The sequence below is a fragment of the Petaurus breviceps genome, unplaced genomic scaffold (assembly GCF_028583685.1).
Source record: "Petaurus breviceps papuanus isolate PSGF00001 unplaced genomic scaffold, PetGlider_PUasm1.0 90919, whole genome shotgun sequence".
In the NCBI taxonomy this organism is placed as follows: domain Eukaryota; kingdom Metazoa; phylum Chordata; class Mammalia; order Diprotodontia; family Petauridae; genus Petaurus; species Petaurus breviceps.
This window is the reverse complement of record NW_027187378.1, coordinates 12,560,266-12,580,809: the sequence shown is the minus strand read 5'-3', so window position 1 is coordinate 12,580,809 and position 20,544 is coordinate 12,560,266. Positions and strand designations below refer to the sequence as shown.

Genomic DNA, 20,544 nt, shown 5'->3' with positions numbered 1-20,544 from the left:
TTTACAACTTTACAGATTAAGCAGGAAGCATAAGCAATGGTTACTCATATACTGAAGAAAACTATGATTTAAAAAAGCCAGAGGGGGATGGACAAGATTTACTCAGTGATAATCTGGTGAACCTATTGATCCAATAAACATTTTTTAAATATATATATTTTTTTGCTTTTTGGAGGGCAATTGGGGTTAAGTGACTTGCCCTAGGTCACATGGCTAGTTTTGTGTTAAGTGTCTGATGCTGGATTTGAACTCAGGTCCTCCTGACCCCAGGGCTCTATTCACTGTGTCACCTAGCCACCCCTCAATAAACATTTTTTAAACACCTACTATGTCCTAGATACTATGCTAAGAGTTGGGGATACAGAAAGAGGCAAAAGACAGTCCTTACCCTTGAGGAATTTATAGTCTAATGAGAGAAACAACATGCAAACATGTTGTAATATAGTTATTGTATATTGTAATTATATTTTAATATAATATCTATGATTTCTCATATCATAACACATATGATTTCCCATATCACCTCTTGCCTCTGACTAGAACCTAGAAGGCTCACTCACTGCAGAATTTAGACCAAGACTGAAACACAGAATCATAAGATCTCAAAGGAGGAAGGTCTCACTGAGACATCTAGTCTAACTTGCAATTTAGAGTCAAATGGCACCAACTGCAAAGGTTATGGGGATGTAGGTAGAGGGAGTCATGGAGATGATTATAATCCCCAGGATACTGAGTATCCCTCTCTAGGTTGAAAACTATATTTTAAAGCCTAGCTCAATTCACAACTTAGTGTCTTAAGCACTGAGGTGTCTTTTAAGAATAAGAACTCAGTCTTCAGCCTCAAGTCTTGAGTCTGGCAGATATTAATGATAAAAATATTAGCACCAGGGGAAACTAGAAAGAATTCCTATTGACATTAGAAAGGTGCTTTCAAAAATGAACTCAAGCATTTCACAACACCAAGTATGTCTGTGAACCTTTTGTCACATAAATTGGTACCCCTGGATGCTTACAATCCTAGTTTCTCTCCACTATGTTCCTGCAATAAATAATACTGTACCCCATAAATGAGGGAAGGCTCTATCCGATATCAGAAGGGGAAAAAAAAAAACTCCAACTAGACGGAAGAACCTCAATCAACACATAACAGTGCTAAGATTTTCCCTCAGGTGACATTTACAGAAATAATTCATGATCAGTATACACACTAAGTTAATTCAGAAGTGATTTGAGCTATTTCTTATGGGGGAAAAATGAGTTTAGTTATATCTGTGCTCATGAAGATGACTCTACAACAAGGGTTCTTAATATGGAGTCTATTAATTTGTTTTTATAAATATTTTAATAGCAAAGTGGTTTCCTTGGTAGTCCTATGTATTTTATTATGTGCATTTAAAAACATTCTGAGGGGCAGCTGGGTGGCACAGTAGTTAGAGCACCTACCCTGGAGTCAGGAGGACCTGAGTTCAAATGTGACCTCAGGTACTTACTAGCTATGTGACTTTGGGTAAATCACTTAACCCCAATTGTCTCCAACCCCTACTCCCCAAACAACCCCCCCCAAACCAAAACATTTTGAGAAGGAGTCCATAGGTTTCACCATATCACAAAGAAATATGTGACAGGAAAAAGTTGAGAAACTCTGCTTGAGGAAAAAACCAAATATATAAAATCTTCCAGAGAGAAAAGTCTTTAGAGCTACATGTACTCTATGCTCTGTTCACTTTAGGGCATGATATAATTCCTTGTAGTCCAGTAGCTCTTCTCAGGGTTTCCACTGGGGGATTTTTGCTATAGCACTTCTGTTTGTCACCTGACATTCTGACCATTATTCAACTTAAAAGCAGAATGGATAATCGCAGGGAGAAAAATAATTTTAAAAGAGAAAAAAAAGGAGGCAGCCATATGTAATGGTAAATGTAAGACATATGTTTTTTGTATGTTGCATCTCAATGTCAGGTCAATAAAGGTAAGGCAAAATTTCACTGCCCAGTGATGAAAGGGCTTAAAAAAAACCCTCAACAAAAAACCGTAAAAACATATGGCTGGCTCTGGGTTTGCCATCATTCAACAGCTGCACTGACAGTGAACCCACCAGCTGCTAGCCAGGCTTCTTGCTAAGTCCCAGGTTTCTTATTTTCTGTACCTATTTCTGTACCCTATTTTCTATGGCTACAGACACAATTGTCACTTTAAAAAACCCCACAAATCAATATGGCACATTGAGGTCAACTTTTCTCTCCAGGCTCTGTAGGAGATAACTCAGAGATATCTCCATTTTGGGAGAAGGAAGCAAGAACATTATTTTCCCCAGCAAGGACAATTAGAGAGATTCCTTGGTAAGCTCACTGAAATGATCCATCTTGCCTGAGCCTGTTGAAATGGGCATTCAGGACTCCTTTGCTGTTTCCAAATGGTCGTCCCATAATAACTCGAAAAGGTTAATATGAACCACTTGCTTTTTGCTCACTTCATTTAGGCCTTGATGCCAGGCTCAGGGTTTCCCCATAAATACAAACACACTGTATTTCCTCACAAGAAGGAGCAACTGGCCTGTGAGGAAATAAACCTCTCATTTCACTTAAATAAAAGGGGGAGGAGAAAGGACTAGTCCTGTAACAAAGCTAGGTATAAAAACATTCCCTTGGTTATTTCATTACAACCTGTCCCTCCCTGGACAAGTTTGAAGCTCTTTTCTAAACCTGTAAATAGAATCAAGAAATGACTGGTTTGGTAGTGGAGGCAAACCAAGGTTCCTGTCTGTACAAACATAAAGGGTAACGAGCTAGTTTGTTCTCCCCCCGACCAACTTTCTCACATTCAGCACATGGCAGGTTCCTGGTTCCATGGATCCTGAACTACCATGTTTCAGTTGGTTCTTCCTCAAGCCCCTTCGCAGAGGTTAGAGTTTGGGAAGAGTAAGGTGAAGAGAGGAATTGTGACTTTTCCAGCAACACTAGTATTAAGGATTGTGGCTTCCTGCTAATTGATTGATCAAATGAATTAAAAAAGCACCAAAGTTCCAAGCACTGTGCTAAATATAGTGATATAAACATAAGCAAGAAAGGCAGTCTCTTCCCTCCAGAGCTTACATTCTAATGGGGAAAGCTAATAGATATGGCATAATGGGCACAGTTTGGAAATGGAAGGGATGTAGGGGTCAGATAAGGTGAAAGATTCCACATCAAGGTGGTGGTGGTGGGGTGCTGAGGTTCAGGTGGGAGGGGGATGAGGAGAATAGTTAGAGAGCAGGTGGCATGGTTTTGAAATGGATAGGACTTATGCCATGCAATAAGATGTATCGATGACCTAAGTCTTAATGGAGAAGTTAAACACATTCTTGGTATGACCCTTCTAATCAGGGCATACCCTGAGGGATAATAATTGTTTAGTAATGAATTAAACTTACCTGTAACAGAATAAATCCAACTCTGATGTCCACCAGGAATGACAACCCATCATGACAGTTACTAGCCTGGTCTTTGAGTTTGAGGAGGGTTGTTGATAAGGAAATAGGTCCTAGATGGAGGTCACCAACCATTTATTAAAGTTTCATTATCAAATGTTCATCTCATGTGGAAAAAAAAGCATACCCAGGATAGAAGTACCACTTGCACAAAGTTCAAACCTACAATAGTAATAATTGATAATATAGTTACATAATATTTGTGGCTTACAATCTCTTCACAATGATGCCTGTTAGGCAGTACAAACATTATTATCCCTACTTATGGGGGACCTAAGTGAGGACTACAGAAATGAAATATCTTGCCTGTGGGTTCATAGTAAGTGACAGAACCAGAACTCAAAGCCATAGTTCTTTCTGTTATTCTAATTCCTGTCTAAGATGGGGAACATGTCTCAACAGGGGCCAGAAAAGTAAGAGAGGGAAGGTTAAGGCAAGGAAGGTCCATCTAGGTAGCCATATGGTCAGCATTTGGGAGGGGTAGCAACAGGTATTAGGAACTGCTCTGGAGGGGCTGGTGTTTAGAGGATAGAATCTCAGTGCTGGGAGATAAGGGCTGGATGGATAAATTGGGAACCCAGTGCTGTTGAATAAAGAAGGAACTCAGTTGCAGCATAGATATGGGAATTAAGCAGTGACCCTCTTACTAGGTAACCAGGGCAAAAAAATTCAGATAAAGACTAGCAAGAGAATGGACTTAGTGAGGTTCATATAACGTTCAGCATCATAATTTCTGGTACATCCCTATAGCACAATGGAGTATTGTGTCCAGTTCTGGGGACTTCATTTTAAGAGGAATGTTTGAAAACTAGAATACATACTCAGAAAGGGACAAATCTGAGGATGGTGATGTGGAAAAGAGAAGACTGAATGGTAATATGATAGCTGTCTTCAAATATTTAAAAGCTGTGATGTGGAAGAGGGATGAGACTTTGTTCTGTGTTGTCCCAGAGATAAGAACTAGGACCATCTTTCTGGAAATAACTGGGGAACAACAGACTAAATAAAAGGAAAAAATTCCTAACAATTATTTTAAAATTTTAATTGTTTCCTAATAATTTTTGACAATAGAATGGGTTATCTTGAAAGGTAGTAAGTTCTCTGTCATTGGATGTGGTCAAGTAGAAGCTGAATGATCATCTGTCATTCAGATACGGTAACATTGATATGACACTGAAAGAGTCATAGAGAGAATGACAGTTAGGAGTCAAAGCTCTATCAGTGAATTGTTAAAATTCACTGAAGCTCAGTGTTTTCATCTGGAAAATAAGAGAGTTAGACTAGATAGTTTCTTAGGTCCCTTCCCCTTCTAATTCCTATGCTCCTGAAATTTGGATCCTACTTCCCTCATGTACTTGTTGTGTGACCCTAGACCTCAATGTTTCTATCTGTAAAATAAGGATATTCTCTCTCTCTGCCTTTCTAATGAACTCTCCGATCCTCCATGTCTCTATCTGTAAAATATAGTCTCTTTGTCTCTTTTTGTGTATCTCTGTCTGTCTCTGTGTCTCTTCCTCCTCCTCTCCTTGCCTTACTCTTCATAATTCCCCCCCACTTTGGTCTTTACACTACCTACCTCACAAGGTTGCTATGAGGAAAATACTTCGCAAATTGTAAAATGTCTTATAAATCTGAGTCTGCTCGACATGGATCAGCCTGTCTGCCCCGCCTCCTCTTAACATTGCTAACTGTTCACATTACATCAGTGCCCCTGCCTTATTTCTCTCCTTGGTATAAAGTTTTGTCTATGGAGACATTGTACATTCTTTCTTTTGCTCTTGGGATTGTTGTGAACTTGTTCTTGTTTTGAGTGGTTGACTGACATTCTGTACCGTATTCCCTATGAGTAAATTACATACCTTTGGAAATTCTTTAAAAGTCTGACTCTGGCTCAAAATGTTATAGAACCAATTGGAAATAAGGGCAACAATTAGGACAATTTGAGTGTTGATGAAGAATGTCTTTTCCATTTTCACATTTTCTCTTGCCCTGAATCATGTTTTCCACTAGCTGAAGAAGTCCAAGTTCATTTGAAATGTATTTATTTAGAAAGAGCACATCTTGGTTTTGATGATCTTGGCTCAACATGGATAGATTGAAATTAGAGAAGCCAAAGCAACTCTTTTAATTGCAATGATTGCAATTAAAGTGGAAGGGCACATCTGTCATAGCTAGGTAGGTGTTGTGTGTGAGGCCAGGTGCCCTGCCAACTTGGTGTGTGAAGTATCTATTTTTTAAATACAGACACAGTGCCAGGCACTGGGCTAAGTGCTGGGGCTAAAAAAATAAGTCAAAAGACAGTTCCTGCCCTCAAGAAGCTTACAATTTAATGGGAGTGAGGCTGTCAGAATACTACCTGCATAGACAGTGCCCCAAGGCAGCCTACTCTGAAATGATGGGAGCTAATCAAATTTTACCTAACTTATTTGTCAGCATGGTCCTGTTCTCAACGCACCTGGTCTGTTCACCTCACTCCTGGCCAAAGAGGCTGAGTGCTAGAGCATGCTTCTTCAACATGAGAGCTCTTAATACAAAATGAATAGGGATAGGGACTGGACCTATAATTTCCTTAATGAAGAGAATTCCCAGTTGGAAAAACTGCCTCTACCAATGCAATCAATCAATTCTCTCCAATTTCTGGTGTGCCCGGACTATAGCACTGAGAGGTTAAGTGACTTTTCTGGTGTCATATAGCTAAGAGATGTCAGAAGTGGATGGCCAAAGTAAATAAAGACCAAAACATTCCATTATTCTTTTACATCAGTTTTCTCTCTAATCACTCAGGCCTAATTCAGACCCTCTGGTTTATTGCAATAACCTCTTAATTGATCTTCCTGCTTCCAGTCTTTCATCTCTCTAATTTGATATTCTTTAACAAAGACCTGACTAGGTCACTCCACCTAATAAAAACAACTTCAATGGCTCTGTATATATATATATATATATATATATATATATATATATATATACACATATATATATGTATGTATGTATATATACATATATATATATATAATAATAAAACAGAAAATCCTCAGGTTGACATTGAAGGCCCTCTACAATCTGGCTTTCACTCATCTAAGCAGTCTTACTTTGTCCCACATTAGATGTTCTTCATTTCAGTCCAACTAGGCTGCTAGCTGTTCCCTATGTACAAACTATACTTTGTTGTTGTTACTGAGTCATTTTAGTCATGTCCAATTCTCCATGACCCCATTTGGGGTTTTCTTGGTAAAGATACTGGAATTGTTTGTCATTTCATACTCCAACTCATTTTACAGATGAGAAACTGAGGCAAACAGAGTTACATCCATAGTTCTATCCCTTGTGCCACCTAGCTGCCCCACAAACTATACTTGTCAAGTCAACAAGTATGTATTTAATACCTTCTATAATAAATCAGGCAGTGTCCTATGTGCTTTGGATCAAAAGAAAGGGAAAAAGCAGCTCCTGCCTTCAAGGAGCTCACAGTCTAATGGGGAAGACAATAGATGAGTAATTATCTCCAGTTTATACTGTTTGTACATAATCAAGAGGGAAGGTATTAGCATGTTACCTCCCTTGGTGATTTTACCAGCTCTGATGGTTTCAAGTACCACCTCCATGCAGAAGATCCCTGAGTCTATATATCCAGTCCTAGTCTCCCTCCTGAGGTACAGTCATCTATCACCAACTGCCTTTTAGATATCTCTGGATATTCAACTGGATTCCCTGTAGGCATCTCAAACTCAACAAGCACAGAACAGAAAAGTCATTTTCTCCTAATCTCCTCTATTATAGTCATAGGTACCCCCCAACCACCTGGTTACCCAGGCCTGTAACTTTGGTGTCATTCTCAGCTCTTTGCTTTTCTTTACACCACATATCTGATTCATTGCCAAATTTTGTAGTACTACCTGTTCTCACATTTCTTTTATACATTCCATTTTCTCTACTCACACAGCCACCACTCTAGTTCAGGCCCTTATCTTCTCTCAACAGAAAGTTAATGCAAAGAGCCTTCTAATTGGTCCCTGTGTCCCATTCTAATTTATTTTCTACTCAACTGCCAAATGTGATTTTCCTCAAGCATAGTTCTGACCATGATCATATAACCTCTACCCTACTCAACAAATTCCAGTGACCTCCTCTTGCCTCCAGTATCCTGTTTGACTTTCAAATCTATCACATTTTGCCCCCTTGCTTCCCTTCCAGTCTCCTTACACACATTACCCCCTCTATATACTCTACAAACAACATTTTTCTTCTTGCTATTTCTTAGACAGTTCCAGGTACTGTCTCTTTACCAATGCACATACCGCACACACCTAAGATACTCTTCTTTCTCATCTCTGCCTCTTGGATTCAGATCCGAGGCTGCCTTTCCTAGGAGACCTTTCTGAGTCCTTTCAGATGCTAATGCCTTCCCCTCTGAGATGACCTTCCACCTACTCCTTCTCTCTCCCACTCTATATAATGTATATATGTGTATTGTGTATATCTATGTATCTATCTAAAATACACTTATTTATTTACATGTTGTTTTCCTCACAATAATGTAAGTTCCTTGAGGGCAGGAACTGTGTTTTTGCTTCCCTTTGTATCCCTAGCTCTTAGCACAGTGCCTGGCCCATAGTAAGCCCTTAGTAAATGCTTGTTGAAATTCTTTCTTTAGCCTTCACACCCTTGTCCAGGTCATCCTAGAGATCACTTGTCCTTTCTGCCTCTTGAATCCTTTTGTTCCTTCCAGACAGGTGCCCTCTCCTACACAAGACTTTTCTGGATTCCTTACAGTTAGGTCTGTGTTAATACATATCTTCTCTTTTAATTATATTTATTTATTCCTATTATATTTATTATATAAATACTTTGTATTTACTTATTTGTGTGTATATTATGTGTAGAAGAGAATGTAATCTCTTTGAGGACAAGAATTGTTAAGGACATAAACCTAACAAGCTGTGAAACTTTAGTTTGAGACCAATGATAGATCCTCGGTACATTTAGGGTTAGGGATGAAGGTGAAAAGAAATAATCTTGGCATAAGAGGGACTGATTGGCATCCCTCAGGGATGGCAAAATTATGCCAAGTTTTCTGGCAATGGTGGGAACTATAGGGAACTGTCATCTCCCTAAACTGGGATCCCCACAATCACTGAGGAAGTTGTATTTCAGTGATGTGTGAAGTGACCTAAAATTGTATGCTTCTCTTGTTTTGAAGGATTATTATGACCCGTAATTAGATGGAAAAGAAGGTAAGGGAATAAGCATGTATATGGAGCTTACTATGTGCCAGGAACCACGGTAAGTGCTTTTCACAAATATTATCTCACAACAACCCTGTGATATAGGTGCTATCATTATCATCCACATTTTACAGATGAAGGACACTGAGGTAGACAGCTATTAGTGACTTGCCAGTGTTATATAGCTAGAAAGTGTCTGAAGTCAGACACTAACATTAACACAAACTCAGGCCCTCCTGACTCCAGGTCTAGCTATATCCAGTGTGCCATCAGTTATCTCTGGGACTTCCAGCTGTCCAAGGCTTGTGTCCTCTTCCTCACATTTCTTCAACTATATATCCCAGGGCAGAGTTACTACCACTTAAGGGGACAATCAAGGAACTCTTGGATTTCCTACAGTTCTAGTAAACGAGACAAAGTCCCATTCCCTTGTATTTCTCCCTACAAACCCAAGTTCAGTTAATGAAACCATTAAAGTAGTATCATCATCACCTTGAATCATTTTCTAATGGTCCTCACTACCTGCTGATTTAAAAATGACTACACTTTGGTGGGTTGGATCACAATGCCCCCCGAGCACAGATGGTACAATTCAATCAAAATCAGGTTCTCCAAAACATGAGTGGCATGGCTTGTATACTGTGGTCAGATTAGAGAACCCTGCAGTTTTTATGTAAGGATTCTGAAAAAGTTTACAGAAAATCTGTTTGAGTAAAAGCTTATATGGGTCACATTTTCTGCTGTTCTGCATAACTCCCCTCTACCTTGGCCCCAGGGGGAAGAAATGTAGTGTTCACCAAGACTCACACTCAAAGATGACTGCTTCATTTGAGGCAGGCTAAGCATTTCATGGCATGCCCTTCTCTTGATTGGGTCCCTATTTCTGAATGTGGACAGCAGTTCCAGAAAAGATTCTTGGCCCTACATTGCCCATCTCTGACCTGAGTTACTCTCTAGTACCATCTCCTTACCTTTATCATGGCATTTAAAGGTCATTACATGCCCCCATTATTTCCTCCTGAAAAACAAATCCTCTCCTATGTACAATCCACCAAGTCTCCCAGAGACAAGAGAAAATTTTTCTTTTTGCTCCTGGTTCTATGGTTCTGAAGTTCAAAGGATTATAGAATTATAGATTTAGAGATGGAAAGGACATAAGAAATCATTTATTTCAACCTCTCCATTTTGACTAATGAGAAATCTGAGGGTGAGTTAAGTGAGTTACTTGCTCTCTCGCTTTTTTGTTTCATTTTATTTTGTTTCTTCTTCCTCGTCATTCATTCCATTAATCATAATTCTTCTTTACAACTTGACTAATGTTTAATGTGAAGGTATATGTAGAACCTATATTGGATTGCATGCCACCATGGGGAGAAAATTTGGAATTCAAGAACTTGTAGGACTGAATGTTGTAAATTAATAGTAAATACATTTTTACAAAAGCTAAGTGAGTTGCCCAAAGTCACACAAATAGTGACAGATTGGGGGTTTGAACCCAGGTCCTCTGGTCAAAAATCAAGTCCTTTCACTATTCCATACTGCCTCCATGAGTTGCCCAGTGAGGTTGCTGTCTTAGGAATGGACTTCCTTCTAGGACTTTTGGAAAGGACTCCCTCCTAGGATATTCCTGCTAATAATAGGTAGAGATGCTTGGTTTGGGAGAACAGGTTATGATTCAGGAACTAAAGGATAAAAGATGATAGCATTTTAGAGCTAAGGAAAAGCTAGAGAGGTCAACTAGCTTATTTCCCACAGTTTCATAAACGACAGTTTCACTGACTTACCCAAGCTCACACAGCTCATTAAAAAGCTGAGAGCAAAGTATTACACAGACATTGGCTAAGTTTTTCCAAGCCAAGAAGCCAAAGAAAACTAAGAGAAGGGGGAAGGGAATTTAAAGGAAATTTTTATGGTCACAACCCCAAACCATTTTGTCTAATGCCATTCTACTGAGCAAAGCAGATTGCTATTAGTCCTTTGGGGCACATGTATAATTCCCCCTTAACGTTAACACAAATTACATCTATCTACTAAGAAAGCATTGATATATGATCTGACTACTTCTCACCAATACCCTCCTTTTCTCAGTCTTTTATGATTATTGTGAGGTGCCCTATATATAGAAGTTTCTAATTGACATTAATATCTGATAGGAGGGAAAAAACATAGGAACTGATCATACATCTGTCCCATCCCAAATTACCCTGCTGTACTCAGGCTGAGACATTTACTCCAGGCTATTCATAATTCCTTCCAGCAGATATAGTGGACTGCATTTTGAGAATGCCATCCAAATTGGCTTAGAGATTAGCCAAGAAGATTCAATCGTGGGTTTTAAGTATCCAAGATTCCTTGAAACTACAAGCTCTAGCATTGAGAAAACTGTGCTATACATTCTGAATTTATAGAACGACTCAATTTTGACTCCTTCTGAAACAAATCTATTAGTGTGAATTCTTAAAGATGGAGTAAAGGGTCCTTCTATGTATTTTGTTTTCCCTTTCACCATTGTTATCAGATTAAATGAAATCAAAGGTCATGTGTTATTCGAATAGAATTTGGCTTCAAGGTTCTCTATCTTTGCTTAGTGTCTTATCTGGGCCTACAGTAGTAATTGGTTGGCCCTGATTAAAGAAATCTAGGTCTAGGCAAAACTAGGCAGTTCTTTCAGAAGAGGGGATCTGAACAAAGACACATGACTAGGGGGCTGTGTATCTCAGGACAGGAATATAGGGACATAAACTCTGAAAGAAGATCTGAAACCTGGATATTAGACTATTGATAAAGGAAAAGGATGGCTGAGAATAATGTAAATGGGGTACAAAAATGAATTAAAGATCTGAGGTATTAATCTATATAGAGGCAGGGTAAAAGATTGATGGAGATCTACAGAGCAAGCAATCAGCAGAGGGCTGAGCAGATAATTGACAATAGAAAGATCCAGCAGCACATATCAAGTACTCAGCCAATGTAAGAGTGGGGCCAGTGGGCAAGGAGTCAAGATACTCAGAGAGTAAGAGATTACCTCCTTTGTTTCTGCCTGGCCTCTAAGACACTTAAGAATTCTGGATGCCATGTGTTGTGTGTGTTGGTATTTAGTTAAGGGATCTTAACATCCAGGAACTATAGTAAACAGAAAAAAGTTGGGCTGCTTCTGTGTTACCATGTTTAGCAGTTCATCCCCTCCATCTGTTCAAGGGTATTCCTGGAAGCTTAATTGGGAGAGGTGTCACCTGATTACAAAAACCACACCATAGTGAGGCATCATTTGAAATATGTAAAAGTTCTGATAATTTAGTTACTGTTTGGAGAAATATGAGCAGTTCAACCCCCTCCAGAGCCTCCTTTCCTGTTGTACACAATCCTTCTAGACAATTGATTCACAGATCACTGCTTTCCTCCTCCACCAAGTTTTCTCAGAGGGTTTAGTCAATCAATTGATAAACATTTATTAAGTGCTTACTATATGCCACACACTGAGCTAAGCTCTGGGAGGCAAAAGTGAGTTCTTGACCTCAAGGAATTTGCAATCTAATGGGGGAAACAACCTGCAAAGAAATACAAACAAAGCAAGCTATACACAGGACAAATAAGGCAATACTTAATGGAGAGAAGCAACTAGAATTAAGAGGAGTTCAAGATAATAGTATTTTGGTGACACCAGGAAATTTAGAACAGAAAAGAGAATCCTTCAAAACATACAAAGCATTCCTCGGGTAAAAAAGATGTCCTTGTACAATACCCTTAATCTATAACTTTGTGCTTTTGACTGCACATTTAAACTGGATGACTTGGAGCTAGAGGTGAAGCTTCAAACAGGGATAGGGATTTGGAGTCAGTCAAAGAGTCACACTTGAGGACTTAGAGGGCCATATGTGGCCTCGAGGCTGCAGGTTCCCCACCCCTGCCTCAAAGGGTACACATTTTTGATGCGGCAGGTTCCTGACTCTAAGGCATATGCACACATATGACCTCTCTAGGTGCATACCAGGGAAGTGGGGGATGTTCTTGGGTTTTTGTGTGTCTTTGCCTATGAGGATATGGCAAATTAAGAAGATAGGCCAAGGTTGGAAACTTTCAACAAGGGGCAAGCAAATTCCTGTAATGCCAATGAACTTGACTTCTGAACTTCCCACCAGAAGCATGAACCATCTGCCAATGACAACAAACAGACTGGATTCCTAATCTGCGATCAGAGCAAATGATTTGCTGTGTAACGTGCTAACGGATTTCAAATGTGTTTTGCCCTAAATACTGAATCTGGGCAAATAATTTTATATCTCAGATAGCCAGGATGAAAGGTTCTTGAATTCAACATGCAAATTCATGACTAACAAACACTAGAATCATGTTGTATTAAGAGATGTGGCATTGTTCTTTTTGCTTCAGAAAACAATTTATAAGACTGCAATCTTGATGCTACTTCATAATGGCCTGAAGAACCCCTCCCTTGAGTTTGCTTTGAGGACTCAATTATAGTCTTCCTCCCTCATTTACACCCAGAATATCTTAGGTGACTTTTGTCATGTTTGCAAGTTGCAAAGGCAACAGATATGGAATTATACTGAATCAATCAAATCTCTAATTTAGATGAGAGCACAGAGATTATAGTTTAATTGCTTTATTTCCAGATGAATAACTTATCTAATTGTATGAAGTCTGACACAGTAGAATGCATTTAAAAAAAAGTACATAGGCCATCAATGGCAATTTTTCTGACCAAATGAAAATGTGAAGTAGCATAAATAACAAAGCTGAGAGAGAGCAAGTATTATATTTATTAATTAATTTGTCAGGATATTATGATACACCCTATTTTCCAGAGCTAAGGTCCAGCAAGCAAGCTGTGTCCTGAGCTTGGCATAACAACAGTACTTCATGCTCACCCTCTGGATGATCTCATCCTCTGGCAAAATCATGTAATTTTTGTATTGCTTTGACCAGCACCAGGTGTTTTCTGATCTCAGACAAGCACAGGATGCGCCCAGACCCATACTAGACAAGTTCAGCCGTATTCTGGTCAGGGAGCCCTGCTATGAATCACACTTGTTTCATTGTTACTGTTACCCCTCATTGTCAGGGCTACATCTCACTGTAAAACTATTGGTATGAGTATCAAGGTTTAGCCACACTACAGTGGGTCTCCCCATCAGGGGTGGGGCCCTGACACATGTGTCTTTCCTTGAAAGCCATTTCCCTCACTTTTAAATTAAACTTCTGTTTGATTCCTGATTCTCTTGTTTCTAGCCTGCTCTGTTGAGCTCTGGCCATCTACAAGTTAGAAGCTGGTTCAGTCTGGTTGACAAATTCAATTTCTGAGATCAGTTGTCAATGATGATACAGAAACAGATGACACCCACCTCTGAGCGTACTTTCCATGATGTAATGTGCTGTCATCTCATTTATTTCTGAATTGCTCTCCCACTGATCAGATGGGACAGAAAGCAAATATTTGCCCTCTGCCTCTGAGAGCTAATGACAGCAAAGTTCCCTCCCTTGGTGTGATTTTCACTTTACAATACTGTCTCTTCTCCTCCCAAAGAAAATACATCATGAAGCTGTGTTCTAGGTCACCCTTGAGCTGGAATACTTCCACTTAACAGGCTAGGCAAATTCTTATGGAATGAGGCTACCAGAAGGAAGTTCCAGAGATGGAGTTTTAGAGGATGAAGCCTATAGGGTTTGTGCCCTTCTTTGTGCTATCACTGGGGAAGGGTGGAGGAAAAAGTTGCTCATCTGTAAAATGGTGAAATGAGATCTTGACTCTTACCGAGAGTTTACATATTGTCTCTTTCTACTGGGGTGGCCTTGGACAGGTCACTCAAGCATTTTGGCCCTCAGTATTCTCATCTGAGAGGAATAGATGAGACAGCCTACATGGTACTTTCCAACTCTAAGTCCTATGAGCTTATTGAAAAAAAAACTACTGAGAAATGAGTATAACAGGGGTAGGTTTGCCAGGGCACATTCCCTAGAGTCTTTTAGAGAACATCTATAAGTTGTTTCAAGCCTGGAGAAGCAGAGCTGGATGGATTATAAAAATAAAGTGTTTCTGAAGGGGTCATATTGAGCTCTGGCAAATAAGAGTGAGTTTTCTGGGAAATCTCTAAGTGGGCATGGAGAAATGATTTATAGAAGGAAGAGTTGGCACATATTCACCCACATAGATATAAGCAAATTGCTATGTCACATAATATCTATATGGTCTCTATGACGTTATGGGTTTAGGGAGAGAGGGAAAAACCCTGAGAAGAAACAGAAAGCATTGTCCAAGAAATCTAGCAATCAATCTGTTTTATGCAAGGGTTCTTGCCAAGTCAGTAATTAAAATGTGCTGTCAAGGAATTATAAAGTATAAATGCATCAGAGCCAATCCATTGCAAATAAGCAAGATGGCATTTAGAAGACACTTTCCAGTCATTTGTTTAATTTCTTTACATCATTTTCTCTCCCTTTGGGTTTGCTTTCGAGTTGGACTCCAGGTATAAATGAATAACCAACTAATCACAAAATTAATGATGACAAGGCTAATAATTATACAGCTAATAGTGACAGTGCTAATTAAGATAATGCTTACAAAAACAAACTCTCCTTCAGGATTTGACTATCAAATCTTTGAAAGCTATGAGAAAATTCCAAGCAGGGACAGCTAGGTGGAGCAGAGAATAGAGCACTGGCCCTGGAGTCAGGAGGACCTGAGTTCAAATCCAGCCTTAGACACAACACAAAAACTAGCTGTGTGATCTTGGTTAAGTCACTTAACCCCAATTGCCCTCCCAAAAGCAAAAAAAAAATTCCAAACATATCTTTGGGTAAATCAAGTGTAAAAAGCATCAAGACCAAAGATGAATATTTTTAATATTTTTCCTTTTGCTCCCATTTGTCTCTTTAGGAGACAAAAAATGGTCCCAAAGTGAGGCCAGCTCTGAGATTAAGAATAAAAGGTGACTGAGGCAGAGATCAGGAAAAAGAAGAGCCTCAAAGATTAGAAATGCCATTTTTTACAAGGGAAATTGACAGGACTCTACATTCCTTGGCTGTGGGATCATTAACTATCTACCTACTGGAACCCCTCCTGGGATTCTGACTCCAAAATTCTATGTTCATATCCTATAGGGGCATCTAGAGATGACTTAAGCTTTTCTTGGATAAAAGTATCTACATCCAGCTCACCAAGATGCAGCCAACCTCAAATGTAATTAATAGAAAATAATCACCGAACTTGAAAATCATAATATGTTATGCAAATATATTGAAACAAAGAAGAAGGATGCTGGAGGCAAATAGTAGAATGATGATCCCCCTGAAGTCTAGATAAAGAGGATGGGGGTGGGGTGGGGAAGAATTTATCAGAGTATTTTCAACACTACTTAGGAGTGAGAGAGCTCCAGTAAGAACATGGTGTCTCAGGTTACCATGGTTGAGTCGACAATATTCCTTAGGAGCAATATTCCTTTTATGAAGCAGCCTTCACATTATTAATCAGATTTTCCAACTACTTTAATATTAGCTTCCTGTGGCCTAGTGAATATAGTTCAAACTCCTTAATTTGGCATTGAAGGTTTTCCATGATCTTTTGCCATGTAATCACATACTTTATTTATCTCAAGCTACTCTCTTCCAAACTAGACTATTTTCCATCCCCCACATATATCCCTTGATTTACTACTTTGGCAACTATATTCATGCCATTACTTATGGCATCTACAATGCCATGCATTGAACTTCTTCAATGCCTTACTTTCCCTCACTCCACAAATCCAATCAGTTGTTAAATCTTACTATTTCTACCTCCATAAGGTCTCTCACATCTGACCCCTTCTCTCTCTATTCACATACCTACCACCTTAGTTCAGGTCCTCATTACCTCTCACCTAGATCATGGCAGCAGCTTCTCCATGACTCAATCCCATAGTGCATTCTGGTGCTAAAGTGATTTTCCTTAAGCATCTGACATTGTCTGTCACTCCTTTACTAAGTCCACTCTAGTGGTTCCCCATTTCCTTTAGGATAAAATAAAAACTGCGCTGATTAGCTTTTAAATTCCTTTTCAACCTTATGCTAAACTATCTTTCCAGTCTCTTTGGATGTTACTCTCTCTCCTATTCTCTGTGATCTAAATTGGCTTTCTCTGTTCCTAACATAGTTAACAAGTTGTGCTATATCATTGGGATGGAGTCTATTGTGTTATAAGAAATGATGAATAGGATGTTTTCCTAAAAACCTGGGAAGACTTATATGAACTCATGAGAAGTGAAGTGAGCAGAGTGAGAACAATGTACACAATAACAGCAATATTGTAACAATGATAAACTGTGAAAGATTTAGTTGCTCTGATCAAGACGATGATCCAAGATAATTCCAAAGGACATAAGACCACGGAAGCATATAACCAGCTCTGACCCACTCTTGAGAGCCCACTGTTAAATTTTCACATAAACCTTTACACCTCTTAAATCAGCAAATGCTACAAATCAGGGATTGATTTGTTTTATTGATTGCCTAGGTTTTGAAAAGTGGTGGAGAAAATGTTAATAACACAGTTTAAGTGTAAAAGTGTCTTTTGGGAAAGCTTTTTTTTTTAATTCCAAAGGTTCCGTTGTTAAACATTTATTCGCACTCCCTGGACTTGGTTTGATACCACCTATTGTTATCACGCATCATTAAACGAGCCTCTTAATTTTCTTATATACTTGCTTTTAGGAAATGCTCCACATCTTCAACAAAAGGTATATAGATATCAGAGATCCATGCACAATCATGAATGAAATGCCAAGCCCACAGAACTTTTCCTGTTGGATGTATATACCATCTGTTGCTCCAAACTCATTTAAACCAAATACCGAGGCATAATAGGAATTTAAATGAAATAAACAATCAATATATAATCAATGGACAGCTAAAGGAAGTGATTGAGACTTGGGTAAGGGCTATTTAGGATTGGGTTTAATAGGACACATTTTATTTCTGTCCACTTCCTTTCCCATGAAACTTTGTCTGAAATAGTCCTGGTTCATTCAATTCAAACCAGTTCCAAATTAGCTACCTTGAAAAAACTAGCATGAAGCCATAGTTTGGGGTGAATGAAGTTTCAAAATAACTCACTGAAGTGGAGGAAAAAATAGCAATTAGTTACTGCTTTTTAGTATGTGTTTAGCTGGATGACTGACCAGGTTTGGAATCTTCAAACACCAATAAGTTGACATAACTTGGCATATATTGAGAACATTGGGTCTTAGTCCTGGCAGGACAGCTTTTTGGTTACGATCTCTAATCTCTTTGAACTTCTAGGGAAACCACAAGTCTTTCCATGATAGTCCAGCTTTTTGTCTTACCTGCCCAGCAAAAAGCCCACAGACACCAATGATGCAGAGAATATTGAAGACAGCAGAGCCAACGATGGTTCCAACACCCACATCCCCTTTTGTGATGAAAACACCTTAAAAAAAAAAGCTCAAGTTATTCAATCTTCTTAACTGACTCTACAAACAGACCCCTTGGGGCGATAAAACTGCGCATACCCTTTAACCCAGCAACTACAAGTCAGTATCCAAATCAATCAAAGAAAAAGGAAAGGGACAAGTTTGTCCAAAGTTATTTATAGCAGTTACTTTTGTGGTGGAAAAGAACTGGAAATTGATGGACATCCCACCAATTGGGGAATGGCTGAACAAGTTGCGCAATATCTTTGGGATGGAGTCTATTGTGTTACAAGAAATGATGAATAGGATGTTTTCCTAAAAACCTAGGAAGACTTATATGAACTTATGTGAAGTGAGGTGAGTAGAGTGAGAACGATGTACACAATACCAGCAATATTGTAACAATGATCAACTGTGAAAGATTTAGTTACTCTGACCAAGACGATGATCCAAGATAATTCCAAAGGACTCATGATGAAAAATACTATCTACCTCCAGAGGTAGAACTGATGAATTCTGAAGGCAGACTGAAGCATAATGCTTGACTTTTTTCGATCTGTTTTCTTTTGCAACATGGCTAATGTGGAAATATGTTTTGCATGACTTCACATGTATAATAGACATTAAATTGATTGCCTTCTCAAGGAAGAGGAGGCAGAGATTTAGAAATCAGAATTTTAATACCTGCATATTATTTTTACAGGTTATTGGGAAATATTTAATGAAATAAATGAAAGTATATTAAAAAAAACCACTATGTAGATCCTCTTAGTCCCTAAATTCACAATTTCAATACTTCTTTTGTACTTCTAGAAAACATACATGGCTTAGGAGTATATGCTAGAGAGGTTTTTCTTGTGTAGCAAAACAGAATCACTATACAGAATCATCAATAAGACAAAGTCAAATAATGTTAGCTTACCCATAAACTAAAAAAAAAAAAGATAAAGGGAGCTGGTGGTCCCCACCCACCATACTGACATAGATCACCTGCCTCACCATAGCCCACTTGGATACTCACACACTTCTAGGCCTCCAGGTTGGTATACATTAGTCTTAAAAGAAGTTACTAGGGTTTTAGGGGTGTCTCTTTCATCATTACTGAAAATCCCAACCCATCACTGCTTAAAGGTAGCTCTTTTGCCTCTTGTTCCCCTTTCACAACATTATCAAGAGAAGGGCTGGTGAGTTATGTCATCACACAGTTACTTACATATAACCATATAATTACTTAGAAGAGGTAATAAACATAGTGTACATAATAGACGGTGGATTCGTCTTGGAATTAGGAGATTGAGGTTCAAGTTTTGTTCTTCTATCCTGTAGCTGTGGGACCCTGGGCATAAAGCCCCACACAGCAATTAAGGAGTACAAACTACGTTAGTTACTGATCTAGTTTTGCTTAAAACTATTTCACAACTGGGGCGGCTAGGTGGCGCAATGAGTAGAGTGCTGGCCCTGGAGTCAGGAGGACCTGAGTTCTGATCTGACCTCAGACACTTAACACACAAAAAAACCTAGCCGTGTGAACTTGGGCAAGTTACTTAAGCCCAATTGCCCTCCAAAAAGCAAAAAACAAAAACAAAAAACAAAACAAAACAAAAAAACCCAAAAAATATTTCACAACTGGAGGCTGGCATTGCAAATATAGATCCAGACCAGAACAATCATAAGAGTATTTACCTATAACAGATGTAAATAACTCTGGAGCAGAGCTTCCAGCTGCCATGAAAGTGGCTCCAGCCACATCTTCACTGAGATGGAGACGCTGCAGAGGAATACAAGAAAAGCCATGAGTTAGTTCCTGATCATTAGGACACAGGAAAGAAAAAGTGGGGAATTATCTAAGTGAAACACACAGAGGGGCACATTACAATATTATTCTTTATAAAGGCACATTTTTCAAAGTTTTGTATTTTTAGTAATTTTACACCATGGTAAAATAATTTTACACTAAGACTCAGGGAGGTAGGAAGATGAAAACATGGAGAACTGGGTTGGGGACCTCAGAACAACAACTTCACAAACAAAAAAGGGAAAAGGTAGGTTGGGGAAAGCAATTGGGGAGGTGTCCAACTTCAGCACAATTGCTTTGTTACTCAATATTATTCATCACTGGAAGATTGTGTCCTGACTCTTTCGCTATGAAATATAGAGGGACAGAGAATGATGCATCCAAGGTAGAAACTAGGAGGATGGAGGGGGGTGGCAAACAGAAATGAGGAGAAATAGAAAAAAAAAAACATTGAAAGAACCACACAAAGGTTTGGGGGACTATTGGTCAACTAGGTGAACCAGTAGGTAGAGTTCTACACTTGGAATCAAGAAGACCTGAGTTCCAATAAAACATTTTTCCATGTGTATGACCCATTCTACACATTTTTACACACACACACACACACACACACACACACACACACACACACACACA

At 38.9% G+C, this 20,544-nt stretch overlaps 1 protein-coding gene across 3 annotated transcripts in view; it reads right to left on the bottom strand.

Annotated features, from left to right (window-relative positions):
• The window catches only part of SLC24A3 (solute carrier family 24 member 3), a 783,926-nt gene that overhangs the window by 202,647 nt on the left and 560,735 nt on the right, over positions 1 to 20,544 (bottom strand). For all 3 annotated transcript variants that reach the window (XM_069075482.1, XM_069075480.1, XM_069075481.1), the window contains exons 5-6: positions 19,797 to 19,881; positions 18,027 to 18,130 (exon numbers count right to left, since the gene is read on the bottom strand). In XM_069075482.1, the coding sequence (XP_068931583.1) occupies positions 18,027 to 18,130; positions 19,797 to 19,881 (189 nt within the window). The remainder of the gene's footprint in view (positions 1 to 18,026; positions 18,131 to 19,796; positions 19,882 to 20,544) is intronic.